At 47.8% G+C, this 26510-nt stretch overlaps 2 protein-coding genes across 2 annotated transcripts in view; both read left to right on the top strand.

Annotated features, from left to right (window-relative positions):
• The first annotated feature begins 1496 nt into the window (after window positions 1-1496).
• On the top strand, window positions 1497-15057 carry PCED1A (PC-esterase domain containing 1A). The gene is made up of 7 exons (XM_053402308.1): window positions 1497-1617; window positions 2401-2480; window positions 8145-8377; window positions 9855-10005; window positions 11164-11443; window positions 12795-13010; window positions 14232-15057. Exons 1-7 carry the CDS (start codon window positions 1545-1547, stop codon window positions 14462-14464), a joined length of 1266 nt encoding a protein of 421 aa, XP_053258283.1. The 5' UTR covers window positions 1497-1544; the 3' UTR covers window positions 14465-15057.
• Window positions 15058-18307: 3250 nt separating this feature from the next.
• VPS16 (VPS16 core subunit of CORVET and HOPS complexes) overlaps window positions 18308-26510 on the top strand; it is a 43112-nt gene continuing 34909 nt past the window's right edge. The window contains exons 1-5 of the mRNA XM_053402120.1: window positions 18308-18452; window positions 21565-21653; window positions 22675-22766; window positions 24307-24435; window positions 25900-26044. Of these exons, the coding sequence (XP_053258095.1) occupies window positions 18400-18452; window positions 21565-21653; window positions 22675-22766; window positions 24307-24435; window positions 25900-26044 (508 nt within the window). The 5' untranslated portion in view covers window positions 18308-18399. The remainder of the gene's footprint in view (window positions 18453-21564; window positions 21654-22674; window positions 22767-24306; window positions 24436-25899; window positions 26045-26510) is intronic.

The following is a 26510-nucleotide window of genomic DNA, read 5'->3' as shown; positions in this document are numbered from 1 at the left end:
GGCAGAGGTTTTTAAACGGTGGTCGCCCAGAAATCTCCACATACTCCCGGTTGGACCCAGGCCTGAAGGTAAGTTCCCTAGTTCTTTCTCATGGTTTTCAGGGTTCGAAACCACGTGGGCCAAATCAGTGTGCTGGCTGGCCTCAGATCCATGGCCCGGGTTGGGCAGCTTCCATGGGGCAGGCCCTCTCTGGCTGTGCCGTTCCCCCTTCCTTTCCCCACCACGGAGTTTTGTTTCTGCGGCCTTCAAGGGACTTTGGGGTGGGGGGTTGTAATAATAATAATAAAATAATAGTAATAATTTATTATTTATACCCCGCCCATCTGGCTGAGTTTCCGCAGCCACTCTGGGCGGCTTCCAATCAAGTGTTAAAAACAATACAGCATTAAATATTAAAAACTTCCCTAAACAGGGCTTCCTTCAGATGTCTTCTAAAGATAAGATAGCTGCTTATATCCTTCACATATGCTGGAAGGGCGTTCCACAGGGCGGGCGCCACTACCGAGAAGGCCCTCTGCCTGGTTCCCTGTAACCTCACTTCTCGCAATGAGGGAACCTCCAGAAGGCCCTTGGCGCTGGACCTCAGTGTCCGGGCTGAACGATGGGGGTGGAGACGATCCTTCAGGTCTACTGGGCCTTTGAGGCTATTTAGGGCTTTAAGGGTCAGCACCAACACTTTGAATCGTGCTCGGAAACGTACTGGGAGCCAATGCAGATCTCTCAGGACTGGTGTTATGTGGTCTTGGTGGCTGCTCCCAGTCACCAGTCTAGCTGCCGCATTTTGGATTAGTGGTAGCTACCGGGTCACCTTCAAAGGTAGCCCCATGTAGAGTGCATTGCAGTAGTCCAAGTGGGAGAAAACCAGAGCATGCACCACTCTGGCAAGACAGTCTGCGGGCAGGGAGGGTCTCATCCTGCGTACCAGATGGAGCTGATAAACAGCTGCCCTGGACACAGAATTGACCTGTGCCTCCATGGACAGCTGTGAGTCCAGAATGACTCCTAGGCTGCGCACCTGGTCCTTCAGGAGCACAGTTACCCCATTCAGGACCAGGGAGTCTTCCACACCTGCCTTCCCCCCTGTCCCCCAAGAACAGTATTTCTGTCTTGTCAGGATTCAGCCTCAATCCATTAGCCGCCATTCATCCTCCAACAGCCTCCAGACACTCACACAGGACCTTCACCACCTTCACTGGTTCTGATTTGAAGGAGAGGTAGAGCTGGGTATCATCCGCATACTGATGAACATCCAGCCCAAACCCCCTGATAAAAGACAGAATAAAAACAACAACCATCTTCTTCACTCCAGGGGGTTGGACTAGATGGCCCCATGGTCCCTTCCAACTCTACACTTCTATGACTCCAATAATCCCCCTCCCTTCCCCTTTGATTCACACAGGCCTGCACTTCCCATAACCTGCCAGGTCGAACACAGCCCTCCAGCCACATATTACGATCGCTGGGACATCAGAAGCTGCCAGGTGGATGAGTCTCTTCTCTTCTCCGGTAAGCGCAAGGCTACTCTTGGCCGGAAGACTCGAACCATGCTGACGTTCAGTTCGAAAGAGGCTCACCAGCTCCTGCACAACAAGTTTGTGGTCATCCTGGGCGACTCAAGTGAGTGAGTCAGTTCTTCTGGAGGAGGTGAGGCAGGAGGGTTGGGCTAGATGAACTCTGGGGATCCCGTTCAGCTTCTGCCAGGAAGGGTGGAATGGAGAAAGGGGAGAGAGAGGAAAGCTTCTCTCCCTCTCTCGTAACGTTTGTGGACACCCAGCGAAGCAGATTCAGGGCAGATGAAAAAGACAGTCCATTGCACGGTGTGTTGTTAAACTCTGGAACTCCCTGCCACAAGAGGGAGGAAGAGGATTAGGCAAATTCATGGAGGAGAGAACTATACGTGGCTATTAGCCAGAATGGCTACGCTTTGCCGTCCACAGTCGGAGGCAGCGATGATTCTGAATTTCAATTGCTGGAAATCACAGAAACGAGAGGGGTCTTGTGTTCAGATCCTGCTCAGGGGTTTCCCACTGGGGCATATCCTCGGCCGCTGTGAAAACAGACTGCAGGATTAGATGGGCCATGGGCCTGATCCAGGAGGCGCATCTTATGTTTGCATGTACATCACCTCTCCTGTACAGTCATACCTCGGGGTTACAGACCCTTCAGGTTGCGCGTTTTTGGGTTACGGATGTGCCAAAACCTGGAAGCACCGGGATGGGTTACTTCCGGGTTTCGGCGCTCACGCGTGCGCAGAACTGCTAAATCGCGCTTTGCGCAGAAGCGCCGAATCGCAACCCACGCATGCACAGACGCGGCACTGCGGGTTGCGGATGTGCCTCCCACATGGATCACGTTCGCAACCCGAGCGTCCACTGTACTTGTTTCTTCCTCCTCTTGCAGTCCAGCGATGTGTTTACAAGGATCTGGTCCAGCTGCTGCAGAGCGACTCCTTGCTCACGGCTTCCCAGCTGAAGTCCAAGGTAGCCGACGGAGGCCGTTCCACACCAGGGGTTGGGGGTGAGGAAGTGACGCCTGCCGTATTCCCCAGGGCTGGTCCGAAATACCTGACTTGGGTCCAAACTTTCTGAGAGACTGTATCCCCTCATACAGGGACGCGGGTGGCGCTGTGGGTAAAAGCCTCAGCGCCTAGGGCTTGCCGATCGAAAGGTCGGCGGTTCGAATCCCCGCTGCGGGGTGCGCTCCTGTCGCTCGGTCCCAGCGCCTGCCAACCTAGCAGTTCGAAAGCACCCCTGGGTGCAAGTAGATAAATAGGGACCGCTTTCTAGCGGGAAGGTAAACGGCGTTTCCGTGTGCGGCTCTGGCTCGCCAGAGCAGCGATGTCACACTGGCCACGTGACCCGGAAGTGTCTCCGGACAGCGCTGGCCCCCGGCCTCTTGAGTGAGATGGGCGCACAACCCCAGAGTCTGGCAAGACTGGCCCGTACGGGCAGGGGTACCTTTACCTTTACCTTTTTTATCCCCTCATACAAATCCGCCCAAGACTGGAGATCTTCGAGGGAGGCCCTTCTCTCAGTCCTGCCACCTTCACAGGCAGGCTTGGCGGGGACGCGGGGCAGGGCCTTCTCTGTGGTGGCTCCTTCCAGTCTTTGGAACTCTTTTCCTAGAGAAGCCAGACTGGCTCCCTCCTCGTCGTCCTTCCACCATCAGGCAAAGACCTTGTTCCAACAGGGAACTGACTGCTTCTACTGAATGGTGCTTTTCTTACTGTAATTATCTGCATTGGGGCAGGCATAAGCAAACTTGGCCTTCCAAATGTTTTGGGACTACAACTCCCATCATCCCTGACCACTGGTCCTGTTAGCTAGGGATGATGGGAGTTGTAGTCCCAAAGCATCTGGAGGGCTGAGTTTGCCTAGGCCTGCATTGGGGCATCTGGTCAGCCGCTTCGAGAACAGGATGGTGGACCAGGTGGGCCATTGGCCTGATGATTATTAGCTGAACTGGGTTCCACACCATCACAAAAACAAATGAACCGAGAAAGCCTCAAAAAGCAAAAGCACAAAATAGACAGCAAAAACAAAAGCGCCAAACTTACTCCATTCTGGAAGTTCATTTGACTTCCGAAATGTTCAAAAACCAAGGTGTACCATCCTCCAGTCAACATAATAACCCCTTGCTTGTCCAACATGTGGTATGCGGAACATCTGCAGCACCGCTGCCACCGCCATCTTGCGCCCCAGCCCCACAATCTTCATATATATATATAAATTAGTTTTTTTAACATATCATTTTCAACAATAATTAAACATACTTTTATATCTTAAACCGTTTTTTGACTTCCATCAATCACATCTGAAGATTTTCCAATCTATTCACTTAATTTACATTTCTTACTTTAACTATTACATTTAAATTTCATAACTAATATCTCTAATCTTTTTCTGCTTTGCAATGTTTCATATATTTCTCCTTACAAAACTTCTTGTAGTCCTATTAGCATAATTTGTTGATTACAGTTGCTCTTCAAATAATTCATATACTGCTTCCAAACTTCTGTAAATCTCTGGTCCTGGTTTCGAATCCTTCCTGTCATTTTAGCTAATTCTGCGTAGTCCATTAATTTCGTCTGCCATTCTTCTTTTGTCGGAATTTCTTCTTGCTTCCATTTCTGGGCTAACGATACTCTTGCCGCTGTTGTTGCATATAAAAATAATTTAACGTCTTGTCTATTAATATCCTCACCTATAATACCAAGTAAAAATGCTTCTGGTTTTTTAAAAAAAATGTATATTTCAGCATCTTTTTTGACACATTATATATCATTTCCCAGAAGTTTTTTACTTTCTTACATTCCCACCACATATGATAAAATGTTCCTTCTTTTCCTTTACATTTCCAACATTTATTATTTATCTTACACATTTTAGCTAATTTCACAGGTGTAATATACCATCTAGGGACGCGGGTGGCGCTGAGGGTAAAAGCCTCAGCGCCTAGGGCTTGCCGATCGAAAGGTTGGCGGTTCGAATACCCGCGGTGGGGTGCGCTCCCGTTGCTCGGTCCCAGCGCCTGCCAACCTAGCAGTTCGAAAGCACCCCCGGGTGCAAGTAGATAAATAGGGACCGCTTACTGGCGGGAAGGTAAACGGCGTTTCCGTGTGCTGCGCTGGCTCGCCAGATGCAGCTTGTCACGCTGGCCACGTGACCCGGAAGTGTCTCCGGACAGCGCTGGCCCCCGGCCTCTTGAGTGAGATGGGCGCACAACCCTAGAGTCTGTCAAGACTGGCCCGTACGGGCAGGGGTACCTTTACCTTTTTACCTAATATACCATCTATACATCATTTTCATCATATTCTCTTTCAAGGCATTACAAGCTGTAAATGTTATTCTTTCTTTCCACAACCTCTCCCATTTTTTGTGTTAAAAGCTTTATTTTTATTTTTCCAGTGCTCATATGTAACCAACCCCCACCCCACCCCAAAAATATATAAGAACAAACCTCAGCAGAGAGATGTCACTTGATCAGAATATCTGATGAGCAAGATGGATGAGATGGCATTATAACACTTATCAGTTCACTCAAGGAACCATTGTAAGTAAAGCACTTTGGTACCTCAGGTGTATATTTACTCCCTGCCCGAGGTATGTTAAAGAATTGTTCCCAACAGTTTATTTTAGGGATCCAACAAACCTGACAAAGCAAGGCTGAAATTAAAGTTCTAATAGATCCTCTCAAAGTCCAGAAAACAAACAGTCTTCTCCCTGGGCAAAAGTGTTAGTTTAGAAGGAATTTGAGAACCTAGAATCAACTAGGTAAAGATGCGTATTAAGGCTTCCTCAACAGAAGCAGGTCCGTATAGTTAAAGCTCTGGTTTTCCCAGTAGTGATGTATGGAAGTGAGAGCTGGACCATCAAGAAGGCTGATCGCCAAAGAATTGATGCTTTTGAATTATGGTGCTGGAGGAGACTCTTGAGAGTCCCATGGACTTCAAGAAGATCAAACCTCTCCATTCTGAAGGAAATCAGCCCTGAGTGCTCACTGGAAGGACAGATCCTGAAGCTGAGGCTCCAAGACTTTGGCCACCTCATGAGAAGAGAAGAATTCCTGGAAAAGACCCTGTTGGGAAAGATGGAGGGTACAAGGAGAAGGAGACGACAGAGGTCAAGATGGTTGGACAGTGCTCTCGAAGCTACCAGCATGAGTTTGACCAAACTGCGGGAGGCAGTAGAAGACAGGAGGGCCTGGTGCGCTCTGGTCCATGGGGTCATGAAGAGTTGGACACGACTAAACAACAACAACAGTGTACATTTGAATTCCTGAACAAATCCCTCTACGTGGGAATTTTACATGGGAGTTCAAATGGAAGTTTACAGGTGGGGGGGTGGAGCCTGCCATCTCCCCACCCATGACTGAACATGCACATTGAATTATGGGATGGAGCTAAAGTTTCCCAGGACTCACACTCTTGTCTTCAGAGTGATGCTCATGGGAGTTACATTCCTTTGTGTTTTCTACAACATCAGAGGGTGGACAGGCAGGTTCCAAATCTTTTACGCCTTGCGTCTCACACCCTTCACATTTTCAGCCATTCTGATCTTCCCGGCTCTTGAGTAATTTTGCAGCCCTCAAGGTTCTTCCTCTCTTCCTTCAGCTGGGCTTTGGTTTTCTCCTTGAGCTCTCGGGCAACCTCCTCCAACAGGGCTACCTTATGGCCGCTGTGCACCTTGGTCCGTGAAATATACTATGAGTCGAGAGTGGATTTCATGCTCTTTATTCAGCTCATAGTGGTGAGGAGGAATGGAAATTCCCCCAGAATATCTGCTTATATACATTATTTACACAATGGACCCCATGTGATTGGCTAATTCTGGGATTCTCCTGTAGGCCAATCAGGTTGCGGATTCACTTCCACCTGAAGCTGGATTGGGTTGCTCCTGTGGACCAATCAGACTGCTGTATTCTGGATCCTATTGTTCTAGGACCAATCAGACTGCTGCATTCTGGATCCTATTGTTCTAGGACCAATCAGACTGCTGCATTCTGGATCCTATTCTAGGACCAATCAGACTGCTGCATTTTGGATCCTATTGTTCTAGGACCAATCAGACTGCTGCATTCTGGATCCTGTTCTAGGGCCAATCAGACTGCTGCATTCTGGATCCTATTGTTCTAGGACCAATCAGACTGCTGCATTCAGGACCCTATTGTTCTAGGACCAATCAGACTGCTGCATTCTGGATCCTATTGTTCTAGGGCCAATCAGACTGCTGCATTCTGGATCCTATTGTTCTAGGACCAATCAGACTGCTGCATTCTGGATCCTATTCAACTCGGTACATAACAATCCGTTTACACATCATACAGAAGGGGGCTTCATCATCCTTACAAAAGAACTTCGGGGGCTTCCGATGCCTTTTACACACCTCCCTTCTCCTTTCTGGGTGTCTCTCCACCCACAGCTGGACACACTGGACCACTTTTGCCAATTGACAGTTTGGCCTGCTGTCCATTGGCTGAAAGAGTCTCCTGCACTCGGGGCAAGCAGAGGCTCCCTCAGATTCAGGCCAGGACTGGACAGTGTGGGCTCTGCAGAAATTATGCCCACAGTCCAACATCACAGGATAATAATAATAATAATAATAATAATAATAATAATAATAATAATAATAATAATTTATTATTTATACCCCGCCCATCTGGCTGGGCTTCCCCAGCCACTCTAGGCGGCTTCCAACAAAACACTAAAATACAGTAACCTATTAAACATTAAAAGCTTCCCTAAACAGGGCTGCCTTCAGATGTCTTCTAAGAGTTTGGTAGTTATTTTTCTCTTTGACATCTGGTGGGAGGGCGTTCCACAAGGCGGGCGCCAGCACCTAGAAGGCCCTCTGCCTGGTTCCCTGTAACTTGGCTTCTTGCAAGGAGGGAACCACCAGAAGGCCCTCGGAGCTGGACCTCAGTGTCCGGGCAGAACGATGGAGGTGGAGACACGCCTTCAGGTATACAGTACCAACTGGATCTTTGAAATATCCCAGGCGGATGGGACAAGTCATTGCATCAGTAAGCTCTCAAGAGGTCCCTCAGTTGCCATCCTTACTTCTCCAGTTAAACACCACCAAGAAATACTGGAATCCAAAGATCGCACCCACATATTTAAAGCACATTACTTTCTGTAAAGAATCTTGGGAACTGTAGCTTGTCCCTTAAAGGTAAAGGGACCCCTGACCATTAGGTCCAGTCGTGGCCGACTCTGGGGTTGTGGCGCTCATCTCGCTTTACTGGCCGAGGGAGCCGGCGTACAGCTTCCGGGTCATGTGGCCAGCATGAATAAGTCGCTTCTGGCGAACCAGAGCAGTGCACGGAAATGCCGTTTACCTTCCCGCCTGAGCGGTACCTATTTATCTACTTGCACTTTGACGTGCTTTCGAACTGCTAGGTTGGCAGGAGGAGGGACTGAGCAATGGGAGCTCACCCCATCGTGGGGATTCGAACCGCCAACCTTCGGATCTGCAAGTCCTAGGCTCTGTGGTTTAACCCACAGCGCCACCCGTGTCCCTAGCTTGTCCCTTATGGAGCTACAATTCCCAGCATGAACCTCTCGCATTCTTTAAGCTGTATGTTATATCCAACCGGCCCCACAACCTTCTGACTGCTTTCTGTCTCCCCTTCACCCCCATCTGCAGGGGGAGTTGCGCTTTGAAGACGACCACTTGGTGGAAGGAGGAGTGCTGGGCTCCCTCCACAATGGCACCCGTTACCGCGAGGTGCGCCAGTATCGTACCGGCCACCACCTTGTCCGCTTCTACTTCCTCACGCGCGTCTACTCGGAGTACGTGGAGAGCATTCTGGAAGATTTCCAAGCCGGACCGAAACCGGACGTCTTGGTCCTCAACTCCTGCGTCTGGGACGTTTCTAGGTAGCTCTGTGGACCCGCCGACAGAGTTGCATTTATTGCGATGTTATTGTAGGTGGTGCGTGCTGGGACAGCTCAGTCAGTAGAGCATGAGAATCTTAATCTCCAGGTTGCGGGTTCGAGCCCTGCGTTGGACAGAAGATTCCTGCGCATAGCTGTCAACGTTTCCCTTTTTGAAAAGGGAAATTCCCTTATTCTGAATAGGATTCCTCACAAGAAAAGGGAAAAGTTGACAGCCATGTTCCTGCGTTAGAGGGGGGTTGGAATAGATGACCCTTGAGGTCCCTTCCAACTCTGGGATTCCACAATTCTATTATGTATATTCCTCCCTTTCCCTATAAGCCACTGGGTATTTTCCAAGAAGGCAGATGGGCGAAAATCCATAAAATAGCGCAGTTCTTTAGAAACATGGGGGGAATCGCTGAATAGCAATTGCCAGCAGTAGCAGCAGGGATGAAGAGGTCTCTTCCTATTCCTCCAAATTCATTAATTTTATTTTATTATTTTTCAATACTTTTATTTTGCTTTAAACAAATACAGATAAATATAAACAACCAAAATTCCAAAAGAAAAATCCTTAATAATAATAATGGAAAAAGCTAAAAAAAACTACAAAAAATATAAAAGTACACGGCATAGAACATATTTGTGGGGCCTGCCTGGTGTTTTTACATGAGTAGAATGTGTGCTTTTATTTAAAATGCATCTCTGGATTATTTGTGGGGCATGGGAATTCGTTCATTCCCCCCCCAAAAAAAATATAGTCTGGCCCCCCACAAGGTCTGAGGGACAGTGGACAGGCCCCCTGCTGAAAAAGTTTGTTGACCCCTGATATAAGAAAACCAGAAGGATGAGGGAAGATGTTATATAATTGTAAAAAATTGAAAAAGCAATACAAAATTATAGATAGATAGATGATAGATAGATAGATAGATAGATAGATAGATAGATGATAGATAGATAGATAGATAGATAAGGGAGGGAGGGAGGGAGGGAGGGAGGGAGGGAGGGAGGAAAGAAAGAAAGAAAGAAAGAAAGAAAGAAAGAAAGAAAGAAAGAAAGAAAGAAAGAAAGATAGATGATAGATAGACAGACAGATGATAAATAGGAAGGAGAGGGAGGGAGGGAGGGATAGAAAGAAAGAAAGAAAGAAAGAAAGAAAGAGAAAGAAAGAAAGAAAGAAAGAAAGAAAGAAAGAAAGAAAGAAAGCTTGAGGAAGATGTGGTAGGTGGATCTCAGTTTTGTCCCAGGAACAAAAAATTGAAAAAGCAATAAAAAATTATAGATAGATAGATAGATAGATAGATAGATAGATGACAGATAGATGACAGATAGATGACAGATAGATAGATAGATAGATAGATAGATAGATAGATAGATAGAAGTGGTACTCTCCAGCCTGATCCCTGAAATCTCCTGGCTTGGCCAAGGGGTCTCCGCTGTGGCCTGACACTGGTGCTTTCCTCTCTTCTCTGAGCAGGTACGGCCCGTCTTCCATGAAGGCATATCGCAAGAACCTGGAGACGGTCTTCAACCGGCTGGACGCCATCCTCCCAGCCTCCTGTTTGGTCATCTGGAACATGACCATGCCTCTAGGGCCCAGGGTGACAGGGGGCTTCCTTATTCCAGAGGTAAGGGGAGGCGGGAATGTGCTTCTGGGTTGTGGGATGCGGTCCACTGTAGTGTGAGAGCAGACTATGATGGCTACAATCTGCTCCCACAGAGCAGGGGGAAAACAATGCTGTCCAGGGTTGTAAAGACTGCGGAGATAATAATTGGGTGCACTCTTCCCACCTGGGATCAGCTGCAGAGATAGCGCAGGATAGTACGCACCCCGGAAATGATCTCTTTCAGCTTCTGCCTTCTGGAAGAAGGTCCAGGGTTATAAAGACTAGGACTAGCCGTCTGAGAAACAGTTTCTACCCAAATGCGATTTTGGTTTTAAATGCAGTGTAAGGTAGTCTCTATGGGAGTATATGGGAGACTAGGGCCCTGCAGGATTTAACCTCCTTCCGCAGGGCCTGTAAGACAGAGCTATTCCGCCTGGCCTTTAATTTGAATTCAGCCTGGTCTTTTATTTCCCTTCCCTTCTCTTCCCTCCCCCTTCCCTTTTATGAAGATCACCCGCTCTGAGACCCCACAGCTAATTCTCCCCTGGCCTCCTCGCTGGCCCAAGTAGGACCAATTCAGCCAGCTAGCCCTGGGGATTATCTAATGTTTATTGGATGGACTTCCCCCCAAATTGATTTTGAACTTTGAATTTTATTGTTATCCATGCTTTTATACTGTATTTTATGCTGCTTCTATGTTGTATTACAATTAAGTGTTTTAAATTTGTTGTTAGCCACCCTGAGCCCAGTTTTCTGAACCGGGAAGGGCGGGGTATAAATAAAAAAATATTATTATTATTATTATTATTATTATTATTATTATATAAACCACTGATCCTCTTGGGCTGGCCGGTCAGAAGGTTGGCGGTTCGAATCCCTGCGATGGGGTGAGCTCCCGTTTCTCTGTCCCTGCTTCTGCCAACCTAGCAGTTCAAAAGCATGCCCAAAAGTGCAAGTAGATAAATAAGTACCGCTCCGGTGGGAAGGTAAACGGCGTTTCCGTGTGCTGCTCTGGTTCGCCAGAAGCGGCTTAGTCATGCTGGCAACATGACCCGGAAGCCCTTACGCCGGCTCCCTTGGCCAGTAAAGCGAGATGAGCACTGCAACCCCAGAGTCGTCTGCGACTGGACATAACTGTCAGGGGTCCCTTTACCTTTACGTTTTTCATTCTGTTCCCAGCTGCAGCACTTAAGCAAGACCCTCCGCAATGACATAATCGAGGGCAACTTCTACGGCGCCACTTTGGCCGGCTTCCACCTCTTCGACGTCCTGGACCTCCACTTCCACTTCCGCTTCGACCTGCGGAACCGTGTCAAGGATGGCGTCCACTGGAACAACGTGGTGCATCGCAGGATCACCAACCTGCTTCTGACGCACGTGGCGGACGCCTGGCGCGTGGTGGTGCCCAGCAGGCACCGGAGCCCGGATGGTGAGTGGGCAGGATCCCAGCTCGCTTCTGGCTCTTTCCACTGCAGGGAAGGAAGATTGGCAAGGACTCCGAGATGCAATTTTCAGTTTGCATTGCTTAGTGCAGAAAGCATTGATCTGATGTGTAGATATCTTACCTATTCTAATTAATTCAAGAGGGTTCTGGGAGCTTCTCTGTGTGAAAGAAGCAAGCAGAAGGTTCGTGATGTTCGGGTTATTCCTTCAGAGAAGCTGAGTATAGCTGGCTTCAACTGTTCTGTTATCTCTTCTGTCAAGGTCATGCTGACTATAATAATGAGCGCAAAACAACAACAAACGTCTGGTTACGTGAAACGTATTCAATAAACACACAAGACGTAACTGGCTGTACGTTTGAAAAAATAAGATATACTATTCATTGTACTGAATTGTAGATTTCAGCAGAAGTAGCTCATAAAGTTCAACGAAAACTGTATATATTTTAATATTATTTTTGCTGTAAAAATGTGTGAGATTACAATATTGTATTTATTTGCATTACCTAAAGTTTGTACTACTGAAAAAGCCCAGGATGGCGAAACAAAGCTAATATTCCGGAAACCCTTGTCTTAGACTCTGTGAAAGGATTCTGTGGAACTTTAACACCCTTTCGTGTGGATTGTTGGACTCTATGAACAGACAGGTGGAATAGACACTTTCACATACATGGACCTTATGCATAAACTGATTAGAGAATGAACTGATCCACTGGGTCTTCTACTTTTTTCGTTGAACTTTATGAACTACTTCTGATGAAATCTACAATTCAATACAATGGATATTATATCTTATTTTTTCAATCGTACAGCCAGTTAAGTCTTGTGTGTTTATTGACTGTAATAATAAGGCTAGAAGGAGCCTGGGTTTCACTTTTTCTTTTTGTCTCTCTTTCCTTCTGGTGTGGTGTTCTGTATACGGTGGTACCTTGGTTGTCGAACGTCTTGGCTCCCAAACAAATTGGCTCCCAAACGCCGCAAACCCTGCAGCCAATCAGAAGCCGTGCCTTGGTTTCCGAATGGTTCCGGGAGTTGAACGGATTAAGTTTGACAAACAAGGTACCACTGTTAAGGTTTTAGTCTTATTATACGTTATTGTAAGTTTTAAGTTAAGTCTGCTGCAAGTGGACTTCTTACGGACAGGGCCAATCCTGAATGTATTGGATTTGTGACCATTATGTTCATTTGCCTTCAGTATCAGCAAAGCTCTGCTGGATGAAATATTAATTGCCTCTGGTCTATTTTTTGGGAATCCTGCAACGTGTTTAAGTTTTTACTCTGTTAACTATACACTGGAATCTATTCTGGATCAATATTGAGTAGACTTTCAATGACAGTGTTGAATGGCCCTCTCCCTTCGTTCCGCAGAGCCCGCATGGAATATGCCAGGGACACCTTTGCCGCCCCGTCTTGGCGCTTCCCAACTGCTCCCTGGCCCTCGTGACTCCCACCCGCCCCCTTACCCCTGTGTCCCCCAGTTTTACGACGACTCAGTCCTCGTTCCCAGCAACTGGGGGCCCTCTGAGCCCGTCTCTGGATTTCGCAGCTTTGAGGACCCCCACTTCCTGACGCCCCACATGGATGGTAAGTCCTCAGTCCAGCTCTTTCTCCCACCCTTCCCAGAATCCTTTGGGGTTCTGGCACCCTCCCCACCGGAGGCGGACTTGACGTTAGACCTACCTGCCCTCACCACTGAATTTGGGCAGGGATGCAGAGCAGCTGGTACAATTTTGGCCATAGGACAGGAAGGCAGGATTCAGAAAAGGGCTGCTGAAATGGATCAGGGCGATGGAGGGACTGAGGAAAAGCTACAGCGTCCGGACTTTTTAGTGCAGAGAAAAGGCAAGTGAGAGGCATGGACGTTCTTAAAGTTACCCACGGACCCAGAAAAGGTTTTTCCTCTCACTTTCCTGACATTGGAACTGGTGGGCGTGCAACGGAGGAGAGTGTTGGAAGATTCAGGGGAGGTTAAATAGGAAGGCCCTCCTTGCGGAGTGCACAGTTAAATCTGTGGAACTCCCTCCCACAGCGACAGCCACCGACTTTAGATGGCTTTAAAAGAAGACGGGGCAATTGGGCATCAAAAAGGATGGAGTATGGGGAATTGGCAAGATTAACAGCAAAGGTTAGAGACCAAAAGGACAAAAAAATAGCCTTGAGGATTGGAGTATTTCAAGAACTGCTATAGCAAGATGAAAATGCGAGCAGGACTTGAAATACGAGCAACAAGGTTCATTATTAAGATGAGTAGGTTAAAATGGATGCATTGAGCAGTATATGTGAAATAGTAAAGGGACCCCTGACCATTAGGTCCAGTCGTGGCCAACTCGGGAGTTGCAGCGCTCATCTTGCTTTATTGGCCGAGGGAGCCGGCGTACAGCTTCCGGGTCATGTGGCCAGCAGGAGCAGGGACCGAGCAATGGGAGCTCACCCCGTCGCAGGCATTTGAACCACCGACCTTTTGATCGGCAAGCCCTAGGCTCTGTGGTTTAACCCACAGCGCCACCCGCATCCCTATATGTGAAATATGCAAGGGTAAATATGGAAACCATGGAATTGGGAGGGCGGGAAGTAGATAAAGTAATTTTCGGACCATGTTACATGCTTCTAAATGCCAATTCTAAGTTGCTGGAAACAACAGGAAGGGAAAGTGCTCTTGTGGTGGGATCCTGTTTGCCGGCTTCCCATTTAGTCATCTGGTTGCCCCCCCCCCCCCCAGGGATGCTGAGCTCGACAGCCCTGATTCAGCCAGCCTCTTGCGACGGCCTTATTCCTTCGTTCTCCCGCTTTCTTTTTCATCCCCAGCTGCAGCACTTCACGACTTCCGCCACCTGGGCGGCAACTCCGCGCCCGTCCCGGGCCCCTTCCCTGCTTACCCCTCCCACGACGAGAACGACCCCCCGCGCTCCTGGCGCCAGCGCAGGAGGAGCCGCATCGATGGGCACCACGGCAGCTACGTCATGCGCCGTCCTTGCTTCTACCCGAGAGACGAGACCCCCTACCGGAGGTTCTGCCCCATCCGTTCCCAGCGCTATTGAAATTCTTCTGGGGTCTGGCAAAGGACTTGCAACATGTGGATTCTCAGACAGAGCTGGTCTTTGGTGTCCGCGGGCTTTGTTTCCATCTTGTCTGTCTATTACCAAGAGATTTGACCCAGGCAGCTGTTGGTCCTTTTTTGTGTTTTGTGGTGCCTTAATTTTTTTACACGTTGACGCAACGTCCTTCTTTGAGACATGGAGATTCAGAGGGCATGTGACGATGTGCTCCTGTTGCCAGCGCCTCGGCTGGTTTGTACGTTTATAGCACTGACCCCACCTACGGACTTTGTCTTTTTTGCCCGGGGAAGGTGAGTTCCTGTCCCCCCAGCGCATTGCTCAGAGAGCCAGCCAGGTACCTGGATCTGGGGGCTTCTCCTCCGTTTCCCCGCTTCCCCGCACATTTAAATTTCCTCCTGGAAGCACAGAAGGAATCGTGCCACAAAAAGCCTCCCCTTCCCCAATATTCCTGCTTGCAGGAGTCGGCCAATGTTGCGCCATGCTGGGAAGGCTGTTTTGTGCATGTTCTGTAACAGTTTGAAACCGGGGCGGGGTATTTTTGTGTTTTGTTTTGTTTTATACAACTCCTAATTAAAAGAAACTGCAGAAGCCCCTGTTGTATCTGTGGTTTGTGTTGTCGGAGGTTTCTGTAAGGGGTGGGCTTTGAATATTGCACCAAAGCATCCTTGGATATTCCTGTAATTTTTCTCTCGGGAGAACCACCTTGCTTTTCAGTACCTGTGACACGCAGGTGGCAGTGAGGAGGGAGTCGCTGCAGAGCATCACACACAGCTTTAGTACAACTTGTGAGACTTGGCTGGAGAGAGCTGGTGGTTGCTCTTGTTGTAAATAAAATAAATCTGCCCTTATTCCTTTATGGGGGTGTTGTAAATAAAAAATATGCCCTTTTCCCTTATGGGGTATCCAAGAGCCCATATAGAGTCCTTACATAGGTTCCCTATTGGTAGGAGAAAATAACAGAGGCCAACCAGAGAATATTGAGAAGCAAAGCAGCTAGTAATCCTGATCTTTATTGATCTGTTGCAACAGGGTACTCCTCTCACATGCAGGAGAGGAAGAGGACCCCCAAAAATGCTGTGCAAGGGCTTATAAAGACTTTTGAAATTCCCATCCTCTAGATCAAGACCACCCCCAGAAACATTACACATACATCACAGAAGGGGTGTAACCTAAGACCACCCCTCAGATACATCCCACCTACATCACAGAAATTTCAATGTTGTTTTTCTCTTGTTACAGTTTATCTCCTGTCTGGCAAGTTACTTGATTGGATTTCCCGGGGAGCCTGGCCATTCTTTTGTAGTGGTAAAATACTTATTTGCTGGGCCAGGTCACAGGCTCACACCTTATTCATATCTTAAATGTGTCCTTAAGACAGGATTTGTGAGGAAAGAGACAATGGGGAGACTTTTCCAGTTTGACCTTGCAGAGAAAACATTTGGTCAGTTTAGGAATCAAAATGGTTCCAGGTTGGTCTTCCTGTGTTGATCTATGTATGTGCAGTTATGAACATTACCATATATCTAAGACCATAAAATTCCTATCACAGGGGACACAAGAGCCCTTATTCTCCTATTGGTAGGAGAAAATAATAGAGGCCAACCAGAGAATATTGAGAAGCAAAGCAGCTAGTAAGCCTGATCTTTATTGAACTGCTGCAGCAGGGTGCTCCCCTCACACGCAGGAAAGGAGGAGGAACCCAGAACAAAGGTGTGCCTGCCCTTATATAGACATTTTTAATTCCCTGCCCCGGAGCTCAAGACCACACCTCCATTCATCATACATACATCACAGAAGGGGTGTAACCCAAGACCACCCCCCACAAACATCATACCTCATAACAGAAAAGTTGTTGTTGTTTTTCCTGTCTGCCAGGTTATCTGATAATGCCTTATCTGATTGCCTTTCCTGGTAGTCTGGCTATTTCTTTGAGATGGTGATTTCTCAATTCCTGAGACAATGGGAAGGTTCCCTCACCCCCTCCCTCCTTGCAGAGAAAACATTTGGTCAGTTTGGGAGTCAAAATGGTTTCAGGTCAGTCTTCCTGTGCTGATCTATGTACATGCTTGGCTGGTACATTTATGAATATTTATTATATATATAAGACCTTAAATTTTATTATTATACTCTCCAGGTTGTAAAATTTGGTCTGAAATTTTTAAGTTCGGAATAGAGTAGTTGCTTTGGAAGACGATACTCAGGCATCCGCACAACATGACCAGTCCAACGAAGTTGATGTTGAAGAATCATTGCTTTGACACTGGTGATCTTTGCTTCTTCCAGTACACTGGAATTAGTTTGCCTGCTTTCCAAAGTGATGCGTAAATTTTTTCAGAGACACTGTTGATGGAATCTTTCGAGGAGTTGGAGATGGCGTTTATAAGTGGTCCACGTTTCACAAGCATACAGTAAGGTTGGTAGTACAATAGCTTTGTAAACAAGCATTTTGGTTTCCCTTCGAATGTCCAGGTCCTCAAACACTCTGCACTTCAATCTGGAGAAAGCTGCACTCACAGAGCTCAGATGATGCTGAATTTCAGCTAGTTACTAGTCCTATGAATCTTGCTGGGTGACCTTGGGTCAGCCACTTGGGCCTCTTAGCCTAACCCGCCTGGCAGGGTTGCTGTGACGATGAAAGTGTACATGTGGACCACCTTGAACTCAGAGGAAAAAGTGGGATAGCAATGCAATAAATAAATAATGGTCAGAGATGATGGGTACCATAAGCTAAATTATAACTGTACAACCTGTCCTGGCTGTTGCACTGCAAATGAGGGGTGGCGGCGGCAGCGAGTTATTTATTTGCAGCTCAGTCCTGTTCTGCATGCTTGCTCAGAAGTAATCTCATATGCGCAATTTGACATCTTGACAAGGACTAGAACCTCCAGACACTTCTGACAGCAAATATGATTTGGCACTCGTTTATTACGTGTGCAACAGAGCCATCATTTTCAAGGCGACAAACCTGGACCTGTACTTGGGCAATTGGATAATGCAGATATTCTTTACCTGGAATTTTGTTATTTGTCAATCCCTCTGAGAGCTGCAACTCATTCAGTTTGCCTGCTTTTACAGTTTTTGCACCTTTCTAAAATCTGCACCTGCTTTTTGCAACCTCTGTTTTTAAAATGAAATAGCAGCAGCAGCAGTGATGTATGGAAGTGAGAGCTGGACCATCAAGAAGGCTGATCGCCGAAGAATTGATGCTTTTGAATTCTGGTGCTGGAGGAGACTCTTGAGAGTCCCATGGACTGCAAGAAGATCAAACGCATCCATTCTGAAGGAAATCAGCCCTGAGTGCTCACTGGAAGGACAGATCCTGAAGCTGAGGCTCCAGTACTTTGGCCACCTCATGAGAAGAGAAGACTCCCTGGAAAAGACCCTGATGTTGGGGGAGATGGAGGGCACAAGGAGAAGGGGACGACAGAGGACGAGATGGTGGGACAGTGTTCTCGAAGCTACCAGCATGAGTTTGACCAAACTGCAGGAGGCAGTGGAAGACAGGAGTGCCTGGCATGCTCTGGTCCAGGGGGTCACGAAGAGTCGGACACGACTAAACGACTAAACAACAAGCAGCAGCAGCAACAAATATTTCCCCCCAAAAAAGAAGTAAAAATACAAATAACAAATATATACCGCAGCCACCCAGGAAAATAAAAAAACAGAAGCCTAAAAATAAGATAAAAATGAATGAATGATCTCATCGCGGGCCCTTTAATAGAGGCGTGTCTTGCAGAGTGATTGACAGAAGGGCGGAGGAGGAGGCAGCAGCGGAGAGCCAGGCCCCGGAAGCAGCGCCGTGCCCTCGTTCAAGATGGCGGCCTCGGCTTCCCTGCGTCCGCTTGCCTGGGGTGGGCGCTGAGGGCGGAAGCGTCCCGGGGAGAAGAGCATCTCTGTTGGGTCCAGGGGCGCAAGGCATGGACTGCTACACGGCAAACTGGGACCCCCTCGGGGAAGCGGCCTATTACCGGTCAGTGGGCGCCCCCCCGCCTCCCCAGCGCCCCCTTGCAGTGCAGGCAACCTGAGCCCCTCCCCCTTCTCTGGCCCTCCCCCAATTTTGCCACTCCCTTGAACAACCCCACTCCCACTCCTCCCCCCCAAAAAACGCTTTATAGTGATGGGGGGGTCCTCACCCCCTCCGCAGGGGCGCAGCTCCTGCAAAGCATTTTACACTGGGAGGGCACCAACCGGACCCGGGGGGTGGGATGGGGCTTGCAGCTGATCAGACGAGCATGCACTATTATTATTATTATTATTATTATTATTATTATTATTATTATTATTATTAGCCTCCGTCGGGAGAGCATGAGGCTCTTCATCTCAGGGTCGTGGGTTCGAGATCCACGTGGGGCAAAAGATTCCTGCATTGCCGGTGGTTGGACTAGAGGACCCTGGACGGGGACGTCCTTTTTTAAAAATTAAATACAATTTATTTTTATGATAACAATCCCCACCCTGCAAAAAACCACTCACCACAATCAAAAATTTAAACCATAAATCTTGATTGACTTCTCTCCACTCCCCCTCCTGGTTCCATTATTTTATACTTACTCATGCACGTCCGTAGAATCTTATATTCTTCACAATCCAATTTTAACACCTCATTCGTCTTATTGCAAGTGGCTTTTAGAGTTCAGCTACTGTCGAAACCTATGCACAAAGCTTGCAAAGTATGCATGAAACTTTACTCCTTTTTAAAAAGTCAACGTCCGTCCTTTCTTGGGTTTCAAATGATCTAATATGTCCTGCGTAGTTCATGAATTTATTTTGCCAATCTTTATTTTCTTTGGCGGTGGCTTCTTCTTTCATGGCGGGGCCCCCCTTCCAAGTCGACTATGCTATGCTATTTCTCGTCTCTCTGTGGTCACACCCACACCATCCATTTAAAGCACAGCCAGGGCACATGTAGAACATGTGGCTTCCTCCCCACCCCAAAAAAAAGTATCCTGAGAACCGTATTTGCCGCCCTCTCAAGGCTGCAGTTCCCAGCAGAATTCCCAACCTCAGTCCCCAGGATTCAGCGGGGGAAGAGATGTGCTTTAAATGTGCATTGAATGTGCTTTCCACACACCGTTACCTGCTGAGGTGCTGTCAGGGGATGGTTCCCTAGATGGGGTAGATGGGAGGTTGGCTGCTCTTGATGGAGTTGTACACCCTCTGAAGGAGCCGGGTGTGCAGTTTGGGGGTACTTCTGGCTCCCCTGCTGTCGCTTGAGGCTCAGGTGGCCTCAGTGGCACAGAGTGCCTTCCATTCAATTCAGCTGGTGGCCCAGAAGTACCCCTGTCTGGACAGGGGAAGCCTAACTTACAATTAACTTTTTCATTATTGATATGCCACTCATCTGCCTGGGTTGAGCACTAAATATATAAAAAAATTGTCCAGTAGCACCTTAAAGGTAAAGGGACCCCTGACTGTTAGGTCCGGCCGTCTGACGACTCTGGGGTTGCAGCGCTCATCTCGCTTTATTGGCCGAGGGAGCCGGTGTACAGCTTCCAGGTCATGTGGCCAGCATGACTAAGCCGCTTCTGGCAAAACCAGAGCAGTGCACGGAAACGCCGTTTACCTTCCCACCGAAGCGGTACCTATTTATCCACTTGCACTTTGACGTGCTTTTGAACTTCTAGGTGGGCAGGAGCTGGGACCGAGCAACGGGAGCTCACCCCGTCGCGGGGATTCAAACTGTTGACCTTCCGATTGGCAAGCCCAAGGGGCTCAGTGGTTTAGACCACAGCGCCACCCGTGTCCTTCCACAATGCCACCCGTGTCCTTAGTAGCACCTTAGAGACCAACTAAATTTGTTCTTGGTATAAGCTTTCGTGTGTGTGCACACTTCTTCATGGTGTGGTTTGAGCACGGTGTGTTTGTGGGAATCCAATAAATCTATCCAATAAATAGATTGCAAAAAATTTTGCTTAGGCACCTCCTGCTGCGGCAAGGTGTTCGTTATTATTATGATCAGTGCTTTTTTCTGGGGGGGACACGGGTACGCATACCCCCAAACATTTTGTGAATCTTTTGTCCATTTACTGTATTTATTTCTCCTGATTTGAACTATAAAATGGTGATTTTCTTCAGTCAAAATGAGAGTACCCCTAAACATTTTTGAAGGGAAAAAAGCACCGATTATTACTATTAGTTTATTTTAGGGACAGCATTTGACACTTAATATAACAGATGTCGGGACACGGGTGGCGCTGTGGGTAAAAGCCTCAGCGCCTAGGGCTTGCCGATCGAAAGGTCGGCGGTTCGAATCCCCGCAGCGGGGTGCGCTCCCGTTGTTCGGTCCCAGCGCCTGCCAACCTAGCAGTTCGAAAGCACCCAGTTCGAAAGCAAGTAGATAAATAGGGACCGCTTACTAGCGGGAAGGTAAACAGCGTTTCCGTGTGCGGCTCTGGCTCGCCAGAGCAACGATGTCACGCTGGCCACGTGACCCGGAAGTGTCTCCGGACAGCGCTGGCCCCCGGCCTCTTGAGTGAGATGGGCGCACAACCCTAGAGTCTGGCAAGACTGGCCCGTACGGGCAGGGGTACCTTATAACAGATGTCATTCGTGAACGTCAGGGATTCTCCTGGACTCCATCTCCCAATGGACTCAGGGTTGAAGGGAGTTGGAGCCCAGGAACTATGTACTTTTCTGTGTTCAGAGCACTGCACGAACCCCTGTCCCAGTAACCTTTACAACGGACCTGCAAGGCAGGCCGCTGTTTCTAACCCCACATTGCAAACAGGGAAGGGAGCTGGGGCTGAACTAAGGTCTCCAGGTGGGTTTGTGGCAGAGGCAAAATTCAAACAGAGGACACCCTGGTTCCCAGCTGATCTGCTGACTCCAGAATCTTCTCCTCCATCCCTCCAGGACCCTACTTCTCTCCCTGCTCCCCATCTCTCAGGGTCTCTTGCCTGGGGGGGGCAAACAACTAAGAAGGCCAGCTGCCTCGATGCCCTGTTTGGGGGCTTCGCAAAGCGCAGAGCTGACCAGCATTGGGAACAGAATGCTGGGTTTTGCCAATGCTTCGGGTCTCTGCTTTTATTTAACCTGACATTTCTCTCCCCCCGAAACTTTCCGCTAACGTTTTCTTCCTGCAGGAAACTGGATTTGTACTCCATGGGCTGGAACCTGAGAGAAGACCTACGGGATTGCTTGGTTGCTGCCGCTCCCTACGGAGGCCCCATTGGTATGGCAAGAGCCAGCTCCTCTTTCTTGCGCCAGCTGTTCCTTTGCAGCTGGGAGGTTTCCTCTCTCGGCCCAGTCTCATTCACTGGCGCAGTCGGGGAATTTGCCAAGGGGTAGGGCCTGCATGATGCAGTCAGTCGCGCTCTCTCTCTCTGGCTCTGCTTAGCCTGCCCTACAGGGCTGTTGTGAGAACGCCTTGAGGTTCCCACAGGAAGGGTGGGACCAAAACGAAATAAATCAGGGCAAGGAAAGAGGGCTGGCACTGGTGCCAGCTGCCAGAATAAAGGTAAAGGGACCCCTGACCATTAGGTCCAGTCATGGCCGACTCTGGGGTTGTGGTGCTCATCTCGCTTTACTGGCCGAGGGAGCCGGCGTACAGCTTCCGGGTCATGTGGCCAGCATGACTAAGCCGCTTCTGGCAAACCAGAGCAGCGCACGGAAACGCCGTTTACCTTCCTGCCGGAGCGGTACCTATTTATCTACGTGCACTTTGACGTGCTTTTGGGCTGCTAGGTTGGCAGGAGCTGGGACCGAGCAACGGGAGCTCACCCTGTCGTGGGGATTCGAACCGCTGACCTTCTGATCGGCAAGTCCTAGGCTCTGTGGTTTAACCCACAGCGCTACCTGCATCGCTAGCTGCCAGAATAGCCACTAGTAAATCCTAAGCAGTTGAGTTGGCACATATGGGCAATAATAATAATAGCTCTATATTTTGGCTGTCTATTTGGACCGTAACCAAATTTTTTGTCTTCTGGTTCCTGAATTTTGAATCATTTTGAATCGAGATGGCAGACTGAACTTTTTCGGTTTTGACTACTGGCTCAAAACGACGCTGGTTTGTTGTTGTTTTTTGGTTTCTTAGAATTTCTGAACTACCGTTGTTACAAGGCTGCTAGTAATGACATAATTAAAGAAATGCTCACAAAGAATTAAAATGGGAGGTGAGAACGGCGATTGTCAGGGGCTTGACTTCTCAGCATTGTTTTGTATTGTGATTTAAAAAAAAGACTCTATCGTTTTAGCTTTGCTGAAAAACAAGAAAGAGAAATCTCCCAGTTCCCGGCCACCTCTGGAAATCTACACTGCCTCAGGAGTCCTCTTGGCTAGCATTCCGGTGAGCGAATTGTGTTATCAGTGGTCACTGTGCGTGGCATAGTAACAGTGCCGGATTTACGTATAAGCTAAACAAGCTATAGCTTAGGGCCCCACTCTCTTGGGGCCCCCCAAAAAATGAAAGGGGAAAAAACCTGGATGTACATTTCCAAAATAAAGATAAAAAACAAATAAAATAAAACCTGCTTACAGTAACAGTGTTTTGTGTTGTGTAGGCTCCTATGATGTAAGTAGCCTGCTCCCTAAAATATCACTGGTTAGATACCTATGAGGTCCATAAATTACCCTATAGCAAATATTCAACACAAAAAACAGCAACAATTTGTTGTTGACAAAGGACAGCTGGACATATAAAGGGCCCCATTACCTTCAGTAGCTGAGGGCCTCATCAAACCTAAATCTGGCACTGCCTAGTAACATTAGCAACAAAACAAAAAAGGAGGGAGAAGGCAGGTCAGTTCTCTGCCCCAAAGAGGTTACACTTGCAGTGGTAATGGCAACAGAGGGGAATGAGGAGGATGGGGGAAAGCAGGGGCAAACTCTGAATGAACACTCTCAAATCGTGCTGCGTGCACTGAGCTCTTTTTTCAGCTGCGAGCGAGGACTTTGGGGGTTCAGCAACAGGGGGGCTGGGTTCGAGTTGTGACCTGGCCACCAACCTGGATGACTTTGAAAGAGGATTAGGCAAGTCCATGGAGGAGAGGGCTATTGATGGCTACTAGCCAGGTTGGCTATGTGCTGCTTCCGTAGTTAGAGGCAGCGATTCTTCTGAATACCAGCTGCTGGAAACCCCAGGAGAGGAAGCGGGCTCTTGCGTTCGAATCCTGCTTGCTGGTTTCCATCTGGCTGGCCCCTGTGAGAACTGTTAGAATTCCTGATCTATGAGTGCAGTCATGGGATTTTTGTCTATCACATGACAGTATATGTTTTGACTCCACAGTGTGGGAAGTGACGGAGACAGGATGTTTGTGTTACTGTGTTCCGTGAAGTGGGACTATTGTCTTTTGTTCATTCTCTTTGCTGTCTGACGCTAGAGAGGGAGGGAGCCATGTTGCAGTGCCCAGTGTGTGTTTATATGTAAATAAAGTAGATTAGCCAAAATGCTGAGTTGCTGAGGTCTGTCACACGCATCCTGCGCAAACTCTGCAGATCCCTAAGTGTGCCGGTGTCGGTTGGCATCGGTCGCTGTGATGTTCAGGCAGAAGAAAGCTTTTGAAGCTCCCGAACGATCGACCAGAAGGGAGAGAACATGCCAGTCGGGCATGTGTCTTTACCAGGGTCCTACTCGAGTGTAGGCTGAACTCCTGACAAGAACAGAATGCTAGACAAGAAGGGCCGCTGGCCGTATCTCTTACCGGAGAGTGGACAGTGTTGCTTCCTGAGTGCAATAGGCGAATACCCCTGATATTTTAATAGGTCATACATGGGGCTACCTTTGGGGCCTACCAAGAAGTACCTGCTGATTCAGAATGTCAGGTTGCTAAATAGGTGCATCTGTTGCCTGGCTAATTTCTAACCCTGGGCTTTTGTCTCCCCAACAGTGGAAGAACTGTCCGGCCGTGCACCTTGGCTGGACGACCAGTGAGGACCTCCTCTGCATCCAGGAGGACGGCTCAGTCCTTGTCTACAGCCTCTTTTGTGAGTTCAAGCGGCGCTTCAGCATGGGCAATGTAAGTGACCTTGGAGAGGAGGGTTTACTGGAACCGGGGGCTTTTGGGAGCTGGGGCCTCGGTCCTGTATACCTGAAGGAGCGTCTCCACCCCCATCGTTCAGCCCGGACACTGAGGTCCAGCTCCGAGGGCCTTCTGGCAATTCTCTCACTGCGAGAAGCAAAGCTACAGGGAACCAGGCAGAGGGCCTTCTTTTCTTTTTAAAAATATTTTTATTCGTTTTTTAACATATCATTTTCAACAATTATTAAACATACTTTTATATCGTATACTTTTTTTGACTTCCATCAATCACATCTGAAAATTTTCCAATCTTTTCACTTAATCTACATTTCTTACTTTCACTATTACATTTAAATCTTACAACTAATGTCTCTTTCTCTTCTTTGCAATATTCCATATATTTCTCCTTACAAAACTTCTTGTAGTCCTACTAGCGTAATTTGTTGATTACAGTTGCTCTTCAAATAGTTCATATATTTCTTCCAATCTTCTGTGAATCTCTGTTCCCGCAGCTTTCAAATCCTTCCTGTCATTTTGTCCAATTCTGCGTAGTCCATTAGTTTTGTCTGCCATTCTTCTTTCATCAATATTTCTTCTTGCTTCCATTTCTGGCCCAACAATACTCTTGCTGTTGTTGTTGCATATAAAAACAATTTAACATCCTGTCTATTAATAGCCTCACTTATGGCAGAAGGCCTTCTCGATAGTGGCGCCCGCCCTGTGGAACGCCCTCCCATCAGATGCCAAGGAAATAAACAACTATCTGACTTTTAGAGGACATCTGAAGGCAGCCCTATATTGGGAAGTTTTTAATGTCTGATGGTTTACAATTTTTTTACACGTGCTGTAAGCCGCCCAGTTTGTATTGTACTGTATAATGAAAACACTTAGAAATGTTTCATCGGAAGTGATTCATAAATGTAAGCTCACTTCTTACTTGAAGAAACATTCAAACATTTCAGTGTAGTTTAGAATAATATAATATCACTTTTTTCAAAAAAATATTTTAAAATTTCTTTTTTCAAAATGAGAGCAAGAGCGTTGGTTATTCTGCCACAGTTCCCCATGACATATTGCTGCAAACAGGGGTTTTCAATGAAGTATCAGAAAAGAGAAAGGCTTCTTTGTGTTGATTGAGGAGATGAGAATTTGTTTGTCTCAAATTCGACCGAATATCAATGAGATTACCTGGCAAAAGCCAGTTTGCACCTTTCATTGAGTTTGTAGACATACCTAAGGTATATATGTAAGAGACTCGTTCATAATGATATTTTGGAAATGATTCATTATCTTCTGTAGCTGCCTTGTTCTATACTTCCTGGGTGCCGCACGATCATGTTATAAAGTAGTTGTGTTCTGTGTTATAAATCAGACACTGCTGGGACTGTTTTTTTAAGAACCGCTGCTCTAACCACTACACCACCTGACCCGGTGCTTCCTTGCTTTCTCTCTAACTCCCAGGAGGTGCTTCAGAACCACGTGCTGGAGGCCAAGGTGTTCCACACGGAATATGGCACGGGGGTGGCTATCCTCACCGGGGCCCACCGCTTCACCATAGCCACCAACGTCGAGGACTTGAAACTCCGCAGGCTGCCTCAGGTGCCAGGTAAATCTGCCTCCTGCCCACCTTCGCCCCTCGACTCGCACTGCCCCAGACGCGCTCTTCTGTTTCTGCGTGTGCGCTCCCTGGAACCCAAGGTTTTGAAAAGCAAAAATCGCACCCAAGTTTCTAGAGTTTGTTAGAGCCTCTGCACGTTCTGTGTCGAGCTTAGGGGTCTGCTCTTGTTGTCGCCATTTCACTTTGGTACTTTGGTGTTCTGTTAATGCCTGCTTGTTATTAACTGATAAACAGTGGACCTCTTTGGATCATTGGGTTATCTGAGAGGCAATACCTCTAATTTGTTGGAAGATATGCTCAACCGTTCTTGCAATTAGAGTTAATACGAATACAAATGTTGTTGTTGTTTAGTCGTTTAGTCTTTTCTGACTCTTCGTGACCCCCTGGACCAGAGCACGCCAGACACTCCTGTCTTCCACTGCCTCCCGCAGTTTGGTCAAACTCATGCTGGTAG

The sequence above is a fragment of the Podarcis raffonei genome, chromosome 9 (genome assembly GCF_027172205.1).
Source record: "Podarcis raffonei isolate rPodRaf1 chromosome 9, rPodRaf1.pri, whole genome shotgun sequence".
NCBI lineage: Eukaryota > Metazoa > Chordata > Lepidosauria > Squamata > Lacertidae > Podarcis > Podarcis raffonei.
This window is presented reverse-complemented; position numbering and strand designations above follow the sequence as displayed.